We start from the raw sequence: 12466 nt of genomic DNA, 5'->3' as shown, positions 1-12466 counted from the left end.
CAGCACGTGTGCACTCTCTGATGGGCTGCTAGGCCCCCATTCTGCACAGCTGGAAGCTGGCTTAGTTTACATTGTTTGTGCTCCTGAAAGCATCACAAAGCTCCCAGTTCCTGACCCTGTGTTCTGTGATCACTAACGGGGGATTATGTCACGGTGGAAGATGTTACACATGCAAACATTGTTTGGTAAATGAATATTCAGAGTGATCTTTGACTAGTAACAGCTTTGGAGGCAGCAGCTGTTGGGAGTTTCAGCTAACCATACCAGTACTACAGCCACACTTTGAGTGAGATTTTTAAAAATAAATTAGGGAAAATGGGGACCTCAGACCTCCCAGCTCTTCATGCTCATACTGATTTTTATAATCTGTTCCTTGTGAACTATTATTATACTGGTTTCCTTGGGTTGCACTGAATTTAAGTATTCAGCCTTGAAATAACTCAGTGATGCACAACTAATGAAGCAGAAGAATGACTGGAGAGATGGCATTTTAGGTGAATCACAGCTCATTCCTCGATTTATTTATAGACTGCTCTCTCTTTATGACAGGGTGTCAGCTACCCGGCAACAGGCCAAAGTGTTTATGAATCATCTCATAGACTTTGTATGGCTTCTAGATGAGGGCAAAAGAAATTAAGGAAGGCTCACTTTGTGTCTTTTCATAAGCAATAAGCCATCTTCATTCCAATGAAAAATCTCTCTGGTCCCAGCTGGTGCATGGTTACCAATAAACCTGCTCATGATCAGAAGGGAAAGTTAATAACTAACACAGCTTTTCTTTGTTGTCAAGTAGAGCTGAGTAGAGGTTTGAATTTTTTTAATCAGGCTTTTATCTCTCATCTCCAGTCTCTTTATGAGACACCTCAGTGCCATTTTGCATTTCATCATTTCAGAGTCAAAATCAGGAGTACTCAGAGTACTATAATGAATCAGGTTGTCCTGGATCAGGATGCCCAGCTGCTTAGGAAGGTACAAGTCCATTAAATGCAAGAGCCAGATACTGCAAAAACAACAGACTAAAAGCACAATAATTGCCTCTGTCCCTGCTGTTTGGTAGCATGGCATCTATTCCTGAGTCAAAGCAATAATGGATCAGTGCAAGCCCAGGCTGAAGTGATCACACCTGTGGCTGTCAATGTAGTTGGATCTGGTATCATAAAAACATGGCATGTCCTTGTGTGGACACTTGTGACTGCAGGAAATAAAAGTCCCTTTCAGACCTCTGGGGAGATATGTAGGTGCCAGGTGGATGCTGTGCTGCTGAGTAACAGCTGCATGGTTTAATGGGTGCTAAAATGGGCAGAGAGAATTGCATCAATTGGATGTTAGGTTTTATTAGTCATAACTTCGTGACAGTGGCAAAATTGACATTTACATATAATCATGGCCTTTTTAAATCACGAAAATCATGAACATCAACAGATTAAGTGTTAACTTCCATTTATCTGATGTACCTTTCTAGAAACACAGATTATTTTAAACTATGCAGCTACATGTTACATTCACATAATAACGAAAACTTCAAATAAAAAAATAAAACAAATTATGTTAATACAAGATTAATATTTACAGACAAGGAAGTTCACTGCTACTCAAAGTACCACCCAGGGCCCCATGGCCATTCAAGTCATAGTTCCCCATCCTGGAGTTTTATGGGCCTGGTACTGAGTCTTGGCAAGAGGGAACTTCTTGGAGTTTGTAGCAGCAAGAGTTATGTTTTCTTGTTAGAATCCAAAGCAACTAAACCAAGTGTAACACCAGAGGCAGTATCAGAACCCAGAACTTTTGCCTCCTGACTCTCATTTCTAGCTTTCTGTTTTTTGAAATTAGAAATACAGTACCAAGCTGAAACTTGTCCCTGCTATCTCCTGGCTACCTAGTTGTGATGGCTGTGTGAACTGGATTTTGTCTTCACTTTTTGCTTTCATTGCCATTGATCTCTAGCTACCTCTGAGGCATCGAATGTGTCATGGGCTTCCCTGGGCTTCACCTTGGACATTCCATGAGCAGCAGGGTGACTTTCAACCTTTTTCCCCCACTGGGAAAGGATACAAAAGGGCAAACATGGAGGATGAAGCACAAAGTAAGACTGAATACCCATTTCAAAGCTCCAACTAGGCTTTTTACCAGCAAGACCTCCCTCACATCTTTGCAAAGCAATGCACCACATTAATGCAGCTTCACTGCTTCCAGGCCCAAGGAAATCATGGGGACACAGCAGGTTCAATGAACGTATCAACCCAGACCAGCCCAGTCAGTACCTGTCCTCACATCCCACCATGTGGCAGTATGCCATGAGATGTCTTCAGCCTCCTATTAACTTTCTGTATCCATTATACCTGTAGGAAGGCAGGATTTTCACAGGAACCAGGCAGTTTAGAGTGAGTTAGGCTGAGCAATGGCTTTCTTCTGGCAACAGCAGCAATATTTATCTAATGGTTTGGTCACTGGGCTGACTTTTTTGCTGTGGGTTGGTGTTAGACACAGCCTGCTTCTATTCTTCTTCATGTAACAGGAAATATTGCTTCAGATGGTGGTGTCAGAGTAAAACAAGTAACTCTTATTTATTTGGTAAAATGATCTGGGAATTTTCCTCTTTCCTTTCCAGCATGCTCCCTCTGCTCCAGTGCCCAGGAGCATCATTACCACAGAGAACTTTGCTCAAGCAGTTGCCTACATCAGAATTTTAAGTTTGCACGTGCAAGTCAGGAGCACCCATCAGTTGACACAAGCAGCACCATGGGATCCTCTACCCAAGTGAACTCCAGTAAAGTCAGAAAAAAATCTCTCCAACAGGACTCAGCTCCTTCATATAGAATAAAATTCAGGAACCCACAGGAAAAGAAGAGGATTCATTCAGGTAAATGATTCCCTCACATTCATAATTTATTTGCTATGAGACAAAGGGTCAGTCACCCCTGTACAAAAGGCTGACAAAGGCTCAATCATCAGTTTGTTCCTACCGAAACCCTACTTCAGGATTGTACCAAAGATCTGACACTTTTGTTCTGGATCTCTGCAGGAGAAGTTCTCAAACACAGCGATATAAAAATGTGGAAAGGAAGTGTCATGCAAATGGAAAGCTTTTCTCTCTCTTCAGAGAAAAAAAACCCTGATTTAAGATCTGTTGGTAGGACAAAAGCACTTATTAGTGCTGCTGACTCCACAGCATTGAAACTCACAATAATAACATTCTGTGGTGTTAGAATAGACAGATGTTTCTCTACTTCTGTTTCACAGCTGCTTTGAGAGGTGTGGCATCTACAGCTGTGCTGGGTGTAGTCCTCTGGCCACACTGTCTTATTCCCAGTTTGCTCTGCATCCTCCACCTGTACCAGGGGTTCCCATCACATTCTCAGGTTAGGTTCAGGTGTTTTCTACACTACCACACACATCAACAAAAACTCCAGTGACGGGAGTATTTTCTTCAATGATCTCTTATATAGTGGGGCAAGGGGAGAATAATAGAAAATAAATGCATTGAGAAAAAAATGAGTTGTTTGTAGGACAGGATTTTTCTTCTGCTTTCACTGAAAAGAAGAAAATTGCCACAGAAATAGTGGTCTTGTCTGACCAGTCTTCATCAATCAACTACAATTTTATGAACTACAGCAAGCCCCCCCAAAAATATTTATATTTATTCCATGGGCATTGTCTGGTTTGGGTTTTTTGGCTTTTACTGAGTTTTTGTTGTGAGTTTATTTTGCAGTGGTTGTTGTGTGGGTTTGTGGTGGTTGTTTTTTTAGGTTGGTTGGCTTTTAATCCAGTGAAATAATGCCTACAATCAATGCTTTCAAATTGCCTATTCTGGAAGTCTGCCACAGTTACTTCAAACTAACTTTACTTTTAAGTAAATTTACCCAGAAATACAGTTTGTTCATTTAGAAGTCCTTTGGGAAATCATTACTGGTCCTGATGGAGGGTCTCAAGTATTGCAGTTCTAAGGCACAACAGGCTATTAGGAAATATTTTTATCCTCTAAAATAGAAGAATATCCAGTTTTCTATAGGAAAATAAGCCACTGGAAGAAAATCCTCAGTTTTACTTAAGTCCTTCCTCAATGTCAGTGGCCCCATTCTGAAAGTAAGAATAACCAAGTCAATCTATTTTGATACTTAGGCATCAAGCTACTGTAGAACAAAAGACAAAGGAAACAGAAAACAGTACTGGTGAGCTTCCTTCATGTCCATTGACTTTATATCATTAAATCATTCATATAATTTAGTAGCACTACTAAAAGTCAAGTCCTGTGCAGTGCTAGAGCACCTTCTCTCAGAGAGTTTGAAAGCATTCTCAAAGTAGTGCTGGTCTTAGCCCATCACAGTCTGGCAGACACAGAGAGGCAGGAGCTGGCATTGAAGGCTGTGGTTCCCAAAGACCCACTCCAACCACTAAGTGATACTGCCTCCCCAAATGTAAACTCCCTTTATTGACAGACAAAATACCTTTAAAACATATTAGTAAACATGTCAGTCTCTTAAACACACCTTGGGAAGATCCCCTGCACATGAAAAATCTCTTGTAATTAAGTAGCCTCCAGGCATTAGAAGTAAATCCTGTTTTTATTTTGAGGCATCATCAAAGAATGTGGCAGCACCATGGAACTGCAGGTAGGTTGCTTGTGCAGCACCTAAGGCAACCATGGGTACCTGTTAAATCCAAGGCAATCTGTGTAGTCAAGAGAGACTAAATCACTCAAACTGCTGATCCTCAGTCTTCAACCTATGCCTCCTTTGTTGTCTGTGGATATTTGTGGAAAATACACTATTTCCAGAGTGAGAGAGGTGCAATCCCAAAGTGCTTTCCAGTTTGGTGCATGTGAAAGTGAACAAAGGTGAAAGCCCTCCAAGCCTGGAAACTACCAGTAACAAGGAAGAGCTGATGACAAAAACCCAGGAAACAAGTAAAAGCAAGTATCTCAACACAGGCACAAGAGAAAGGAATCCAGTTTGAACATCTGGGGCAGAAAATTGTCCGAGTGAAATCTGGAGTCACATCTGTGAAAATTTGTGAGGGAATAGGAGTGGGTTAATGACAGAGTAGCATTTAAAGAAGCCCAAAAGGGGTCCTTTTTTTCTGCCTGAACCTGTCTCATGCACAAGGTAAAGTGTGACTCCTACATCCCCTATGGCTGACCCTTGATCAAGGTGCATCATTCAGCCTGCTTGGGCACCCAGGTGAATCTCCATCCCCCATCGTCGTCCCTGCGCACAAAGGCCTGTCCTTGGTGGAAGCTGTGTGTTCTCACATTGCGGTGGGGACTCAGGGACGTTGTGAAGGCCACTTCTGTTTTGTTGGGTGACAAACCACCAGTCAAATAAGGCAACCCATAGGCTGGGAGGGAGGAAACACTTGGCACTGGTGAGGAGACACATGATGCTGAAGAAAACTGAGGAAGGAAGGGAGAATCCTCGCTGCATGGATGGGTGCTGCTGTTGGCTGGAGGCACATGGCTGCAGCTAAACACTGCTGCTGCTCCTTCCCTGTGCTCATAGTCTATTGTTCCCCCAGGGCTCAGGCAGTATGTGTCTCTTCTGAGGTCTGGGGACAGGGCACTGTAGTTAGCTGAAGTTTCATCAATGGTGTTCACGTCTTTTAATCCTAAGGTCTGCAAGACCCAGCTGTCCACAGCAGGGCTGGCTTGCTCTTCACAGGCAGTGAATTCATTGAAGAGGTTCCTTCTAGCTTTAGAAGCATGAGGAGTTTCTTGAGGAACAAAGCAGTGGTCCTCTTTTAATCTCCTCTTGGTACTTTTGAGGATAGCACAGGTTTTTTGTCCATGGCCAGATAGCAGTTTCTATAAAAAAGACCAAAACAAACAAAAACCCAGGTGGAGAGAGAAGATTAAAATTTGAATTTCTAGACACCTGAAAGCAACATGTTTCTGACCTCAGATTTTATATGCACAAGATGGTTAGTACCATCCTTATAAAGTTTTTTTTCCACTCTGTTTAAACATATGGGTATGGCCAACTATTTTGTATCTTTACAGTGAAAAAAAGAAAATCCCTGAAGGAGAAGAGTGTAACTATGTCAGTAAGACCTGTGCTTTGGTGGCATTCCCAGCCCCTGCACTCCTGCCTGGATCTGTGCCAGCAGTGCTTGGCAGGTGACAGGGCATGGGGGGAAAAGTGGCAGCCTGACAAAGAGGGAGGATGCAAAGGTAACTCATGCTGGAACAGGGTGATGCTGACAAGCAGTGCTCAGAGCAGCAGCCTGAGTGGCACTGCCCTCATCCATTCACCTCCATTGTCATTATCCCAGGACAAGGGCCCTTCAGGCATCCTGGGATGGTCAAAGGAAGGCAAGAATAAACAAGGCAGCTCCCCACCACGTCATGAATGCTCAGACACCTCCCATGACAGTTCCACACTGGACCCCTCTCCACATGACACAGTACGTGGCCATGTCTCCCTGCTCTGCCCAGTGAAGAAGACCTTTTCCACTGCCAGGAGCCAGGTCTTGCCATGGGGAGGAGGATGTCATGCTATCAACTCATCAACAGGATGGAAAAAGAAAGTCTCCGTCTTACAGTCTTTACCTCATGCTCAATCCACAGAGTTGTGCAAATAATCAATAGTTCAGTTTCATGAGCAACACTGGAATAGCAAAAAACGTCTTCAAGCTCACAAAAATGATTTTATTTTTGTTTAGAAGAGAGACAAATAATCCAAATGTTAATAAAGCAACCCTTCACGCTTAGTTTAATAGAATGTTTCATCTAACTTAAAATGTTTAATTTTGTATTTCACCATTAAAAAAAAACAACACAAGTTTTAATTAATAAAGTGGGAAAAAAATCCTTATAAAAAGGATAATTGATGAAATAGACATTCAAAAATATATATCCAAATTTGAGCTTTTTACTGAAAAAACAAAAAAGCATTAGAGGGAATAATTTTACCTTGACTTTATAATCTTAACTTACTTATAGCTAACTAATAAATTAAACTTCATTATTCCAGGTGCTACACTGTTTCCACAGTCAGCACCTGACAGGATACCATTCCTGGAGGAAACTGTCACCTTCGTGAATTTAAATGTGAGTGTGAGTTCCACTGCAGGTTGTCTACATTCTTAGATTTTCCATATATTTTACTGGCCCACACCTAATCAACCTGTTCCTTCTACACACATTTGTATGACAGGTTTGAACACAATACCTTGGCTTTTTCTTCTAAACACTTAATCAGGGCAGAATTCAGGTATTGTCGGAGGTTATTATTTTCTTCATGTAACCTAGCAAGTTCCTCTTCCTTCTGAAGCAAAGTATCTTGAAGCTGTGGAATAGAGATACTGATGAATAGGTGTTGATTCTGTAACTTAATAGCAATTGCCCTCTGGTACAAGCTGCTTGGATTTGATGATCTGGGTGTTTGCTTTGTGAGCTCAACCCAACCCCTCCAGCCTCTTGTCTCTATAAATCTAAGTGGCATGACTGTTCAGTTTTCACTTTTGACTTCCTTTAATCTTTAAGTGACTGTTTGAGAAGATTACTCTGAAAAAACCTACAACCTCAGAATAATAATAGAAAAGAATTACAGGTAGCCCTGTGAGCAGCCAGAAATGGTCACGGGCATGACAACAGCTTCAGGATCTCCTCTTGAGCAGCAGTAAACATCCCTTTGCACCCCTCCTTCTCATTTATAGCTGGCTGGTGAAAAAAAAAAAAAAAGAGGAGGAGTTGCACACTAACAATTTATGGGGGTAGAGTGCAGAAGGAAGATGCAGTTGCCATTCTTTATGATACAGCAGCACTCAGTGATCTCTTCAATTGTGGACCCTATTGTCCCAGACCTGGTAGATATACAGAGCTGAGATAATCCCTGGTCTCAAAAGCTGAACAGGAATGGCAGACACCTAGCACTTTTCCATGGGAAATTTAAGTGTTTACAGATAGATTTTTGGCTCCTGATCATAGCTTTGGAGACTTCTTTAGGAGAACAAATAATCTTCTGCCAAGGACCACAGGCATCTGCTGAGCACAGGCTCAGTCAAGAACAGACTTAAATGATTGAGGAAGAGCCAAAGAAAGAAATACATTGTCATCTGGAACCATGGTTTGATTCCAGGGACCTTTTAGTTAATATCTGAATTTGCACTGACTTCACTGTGTCAAAACGTCATTCCAAGTACTTGATCAGAGTCATCAATCTGGAGTTCTGTCATCTAAGACAGTTCAGAGTTGCTCCTGTCTCTTGCTGAGATTTACAACAGAAATGAAAGATAAGAGAAAATAAAGTAACAAGGAAAACATGTTGGTCAAAATGGTTGGTCTTCTAGGCAATTCTGGTGGAATCATTACCCATGAACTTAAACCTGGTGGAATTAGGAAGGCATGCACTACATATTTTTAGCCAACAGCATTGCCATAGCCTGAGGGATCCCCTGTTCATGCCCCTGGTTTTCTTTAGTGCCAAGGCTGCTGCTGCAATATAATGTCAAAGGGGAGGAATGGATAGGGAAACCCACTACAGTTGCTCCAACTTCACAGGACAACATGGAGACAAACACTAAAAGCAGGGAACAGTTTTGTGTCACTTCTAATATCCATGCCAGTGACAAGAGTAGAGCACATATATGCAATACCATAAGCCAACCCAGAAGGTGTCAAATGTGACGAAAAGTTCGGGAACTTCGTGGGGTGAACCCGGGGGTGCTGGGGGGCGCAGAGCCCTTACCTGCTTGTTCCTGTAGAGCTGGGAGGACAGCTGGTCTCCCTGCCACACCGCGTCCTGGACACCGAGCTGCGGGCTGCAGAACTGGCCTGCGGACCAGAGCGAGGGTTAGCCCGGTCCCGTAGCGCTCCCGGTCCCGTATCGCTCCCGGTCCCGTACCGCTCCCGTCCCGGCGGCAGCTGAGCGCACTCACCCGGCGGCCGAGCCTCCCTCTGGACCTGGCTGTGCGGCGGCTCCGCGGCGCAGACGGCGGCCCAGGTCTCCTTGGAAACACCGGCGGGGGCAGACCAGGGGCAGGCGCAGCCCGAGCCCCCGGCGAAGTCCGGCTCCGGGCACGGCCGGCCGGCGCTCTGCGGAGGAAAGGTTCCGAGGCGATGGGGCGCTCGGCGGGGCCCCGTCCCCAGCCGCCGGCGGGCCCCGAGGAGAGGCGGTGCCGGCCCGGCCCCGCCGCGCCCCGGCAGAAGCGCCCCGGCGGGGCAGCGCTCTGCCCGCCGCTGTCCCGGCCGGGCTGTGCTCAGGTGCCGTCGCGGGGCGGCCCCGCCGGCCCTGCCCGGCGCTGGCGGCCCCCGCGGCAGCGCCCAGCCCTGACCCGGTGCCCGCTCCCGGTTTTCCCGATGGCTCCGCTCCGTGCGCCGAGCGCGGGCAGTGCCGCTCCGCCTGCCCCGGCAGCACTGGGGCTCCGAGCACAGCTGTACCAGGGAGGCGGCTCAGTTTCCTGAAACCCCTTGGGAAATGCTACCGTCCTGCTTGGGTTTAGGGTGAAGGAAAGTCCCATGCTGTCCTTGGCCATACCGTTCCTGCCACCATGGGTGTTCGACTCAGCTCTAAAGCAACAGCACAGAGCCAGCAGAGTCACCTCCTGGCTGCTCGCACTCTCTTCTGCCCCTGCAGTTCTGCAGGAGTCCCAGACCGCAATGCCTGGGGTTGTCTCTGGATTCACCCTTCCTCCCTATCTGCAGTAACTCTAAATCTCTGCAAGGTAGGCAACGGCACAACTTGGAGCCTCAGTCAGAGAGTCTGCCCACCCATGGGAAGGCACAGCAGCAGAAACTGCGCTGGCAGGTAGAGGAGAGCCCTCTTTCTTTCCCATCTTAAGAGGGCACAAAATCGATTGCACTGCCCCAAGGGACAGACAGCTTCTCCTCCTCTACCTCGAGGTCGAGAGAAATACAAAGAGCACTTACCATATCAGTTGCAGAATGAAATGCAGGTCTTGGGAGCACGTTTCTGTTAAAGCCCCAGAGAGGTTTAAATGGCTCTGAAGGAGGGGGAGAGGGGGGAGACCGGGGAGGCGAGTTTAATCTAAAGGAGCTCCCAGTGACGCCTCAGAGCTCTCCTGAAACCCAGCAATCTGATTTGGTGTAAAGCTGTCAAACTTGTGACGTGAATAAACAGCAAACTTGCTGAAATCAAAGTCATTCTGGTCCCACAAATCAACACAAGGAAGGAGGGAAAAGAAAAGGAGGGAGAAGGAAAAAAAACAAAGCTTCCACACACTTCAGGGCAGCAGTGAACTGGTGAGTCTGAGTTTCACTCCAGGAAATGAACAGGCATCCAGGGAAGCATCCCACATGTTCAGAATAAGGCTGCTGGTGTTGCTGGTGAGTTTTTTGATTTGTTTTGTTTTGAAGCCTTGTTTGCAGTTGTAAAATCCAGCAGGAAGAAACAAGTTTGTCGAACCTGCCTGGCTGATGGAGTGGGTTTTGCCTGGCTTCTCAGAGGTGTGTAGAAGTAAATATGATTCAGAGCACTTCTGTGGACAATTCTGAGGAATGAAGTGTAGGTTTCAGAACAAAAGTCTGCAATGACAAGCTCCTGCAAATGTCTCACTATATTGGGAATGTTTTCTGTCAAGTGCCAGGCTTCCAGAAGATCTAAGGATATAAATATAGGCACTGATAAAAGATTTACTATGATAAAGTATTTACTACTGTAACATTGCAAAAGCCACAAACAGGTGTGTGAAAGACAGAGTTTGTCTCCATATAGTTATTTTTGATTCATATCAGATTTACATAGCAATCAAAATCCATGGATAAAATTGAGTTTTTCCTGGGAGGAACAAAAAAATTAACCCAAAAAAAGTCTTCCCGGAAGGTCCTTGAATAGCATAGGGAATAGTGGGAATAAAGCAAATAGCAGAGCAGCTGTTCCGCCAGGATCCTGCCCCTGCCATGACAAGGGCTGTTCCAGGTGCCATCCTGACCAGTCTGCAGCCAGCCAGGACGAGGCTGGGCTGAGGGCAGGCCATGCTGGTATCTGAGAGGGTCTTTCATTTCTCCCCTGGAGGATGCTCAGTGCTGTTTCCCCATCAGCAAGTCTTAGGGACAATACATGAGGGACAAACCAAGAGTGCCATTTGCCTTCTGTTCTTTTATTACTGGCTATTTTCCTAGGTTGCTGCCCAACTGGAAACTGTACCAAATTAAACCACTGCCATCTCCTGCCTTTATGTTTTCTTATTTCCAACAGAAGTGTTTTTAAAAGGCCTCACACTGTGAGCCTACAGTGCCTGGGGTCACCCTTTAGCTTTCTTAGCCCGCAGCACAGCACATTTGATAACTTCTGTGATAACCCACTCCCTTCAGATGCCAAGCACTCTGCACGGCTGTCATCTGTTGGCTAGCGAGGAACACGAGCTCTGACACACACCCAAGATGCGCCAAGGCGCAGCGGAGCTCCTCGGCCGGCTCTGCTCCCTGTGCCGAGCTGCCGCAGGGCGCTGTGGCACCGGCGGCCCCTCACACGGGCACATCCCAGGCCAGCACCGCTGCTCCGGGGCCCCGCGGGCGGCAGCGCGCTGGGTACTGGCCCGGGGGAGGCGGGTAAAGCCGGGAGAGGAGAGCTGCAGGGGCGGCCAGCCTAGAGGAGCCCTCAGCGCCCGCAGCAGCCCCGTGCGACAGGCGAACGCCCCGTGCATCCCGCCGGGCCCCGGCTGCGCTCCCGCGCCCCGCGGGGCGGCCTGAAGCCGCCCGAACCACGGCCATGTTGGGGCTGCCCAAGACGGCGTCATCAACCCGCGCCAGCCCCGCCGTGTGGGGATGGTGGCGGGGGGAGCCGCGGTCTCTCCTGAGGGGCCGGGACTGCCCCGCTCCCCGTGCCCGGCTCCTCGCGGCTCGGGAGGTGCCCGCCTGGCCCCCGAAAGGATGAGGCAGGTGCAGAGGAGCCTGCAGTGGGTGAAGAGCAGGGATGCCCTGCCCAGGGGATGCCCCCCATGTCGCCCCGAGGCACCTCGCGGCTCGTCTGTCGGGGCAGCAGCAGAGGAGAGCTGGGTGTCTGAATCCAGAGGATAATTAGGGGTTGGAGCAACTCTGTTATGAGGAGAGACTGAGGGAACCGGGCCTCCCCTGAGGGGATCACATTAATACCTATAAATATCTCAACGGTGGAGGTCAAGAGGAAGGTGCCAGACTCATTTCAGTGGTGCCCAGTGACAGGACAAGGAACAACGGCCGTCAACGAGAACACGAGAAGCTTCACCTCAACATTTGGAGGAACTTCTTACTATTGTGGGTGGCAGGCCCTGGAAGAGCTGCCCAGGTAGGGTGTGGGGTTTCTGTCTCCACAGACATCTCAAACCCACCGGGCAGCCCGTGGCCGCTCCATTGAGGGGTCTGCAGCGCTGGTGTGGTGTTGGCTGGGGGCTGACAGTGCTCGGCTTCCTGAGCTCAAACAATTCAGGTCAACTCACCAAAGCTGGGGAGTGAAAGGTGGTAAATGGGTGAAAGACAACCAGATCAGAGCCCTGGTATGTTTGGGGAGATACCCTTTGGGTAACTGCCAAAGAA

The 12466-nt window shown here is 47.1% G+C and overlaps 1 protein-coding gene across 1 annotated transcript; it reads right to left on the bottom strand.

Annotated features, from left to right (window-relative positions):
• Positions 1–1314: 1314 nt before the first annotated feature.
• On the bottom strand, positions 1315–8786 carry GMNC (geminin coiled-coil domain containing; the record flags this gene model as incomplete). Its single annotated transcript, XM_033516764.1, has 3 exons — positions 1315–5797; positions 7164–7280; positions 8682–8786. Coding segments are annotated over 3 exons (867 nt in total), but the record flags the coding sequence as incomplete, so codon positions are not given.
• Positions 8787–12466: the final 3680 nt, after the last annotated feature.

The sequence above is a fragment of the Parus major genome, chromosome 9 (genome assembly GCF_001522545.3).
Source record: "Parus major isolate Abel chromosome 9, Parus_major1.1, whole genome shotgun sequence".
NCBI lineage: Eukaryota > Metazoa > Chordata > Aves > Passeriformes > Paridae > Parus > Parus major.
The sequence above is the reverse complement of the archived record's forward strand: the minus strand, read 5'-3'. Positions and strand labels throughout refer to the sequence as shown.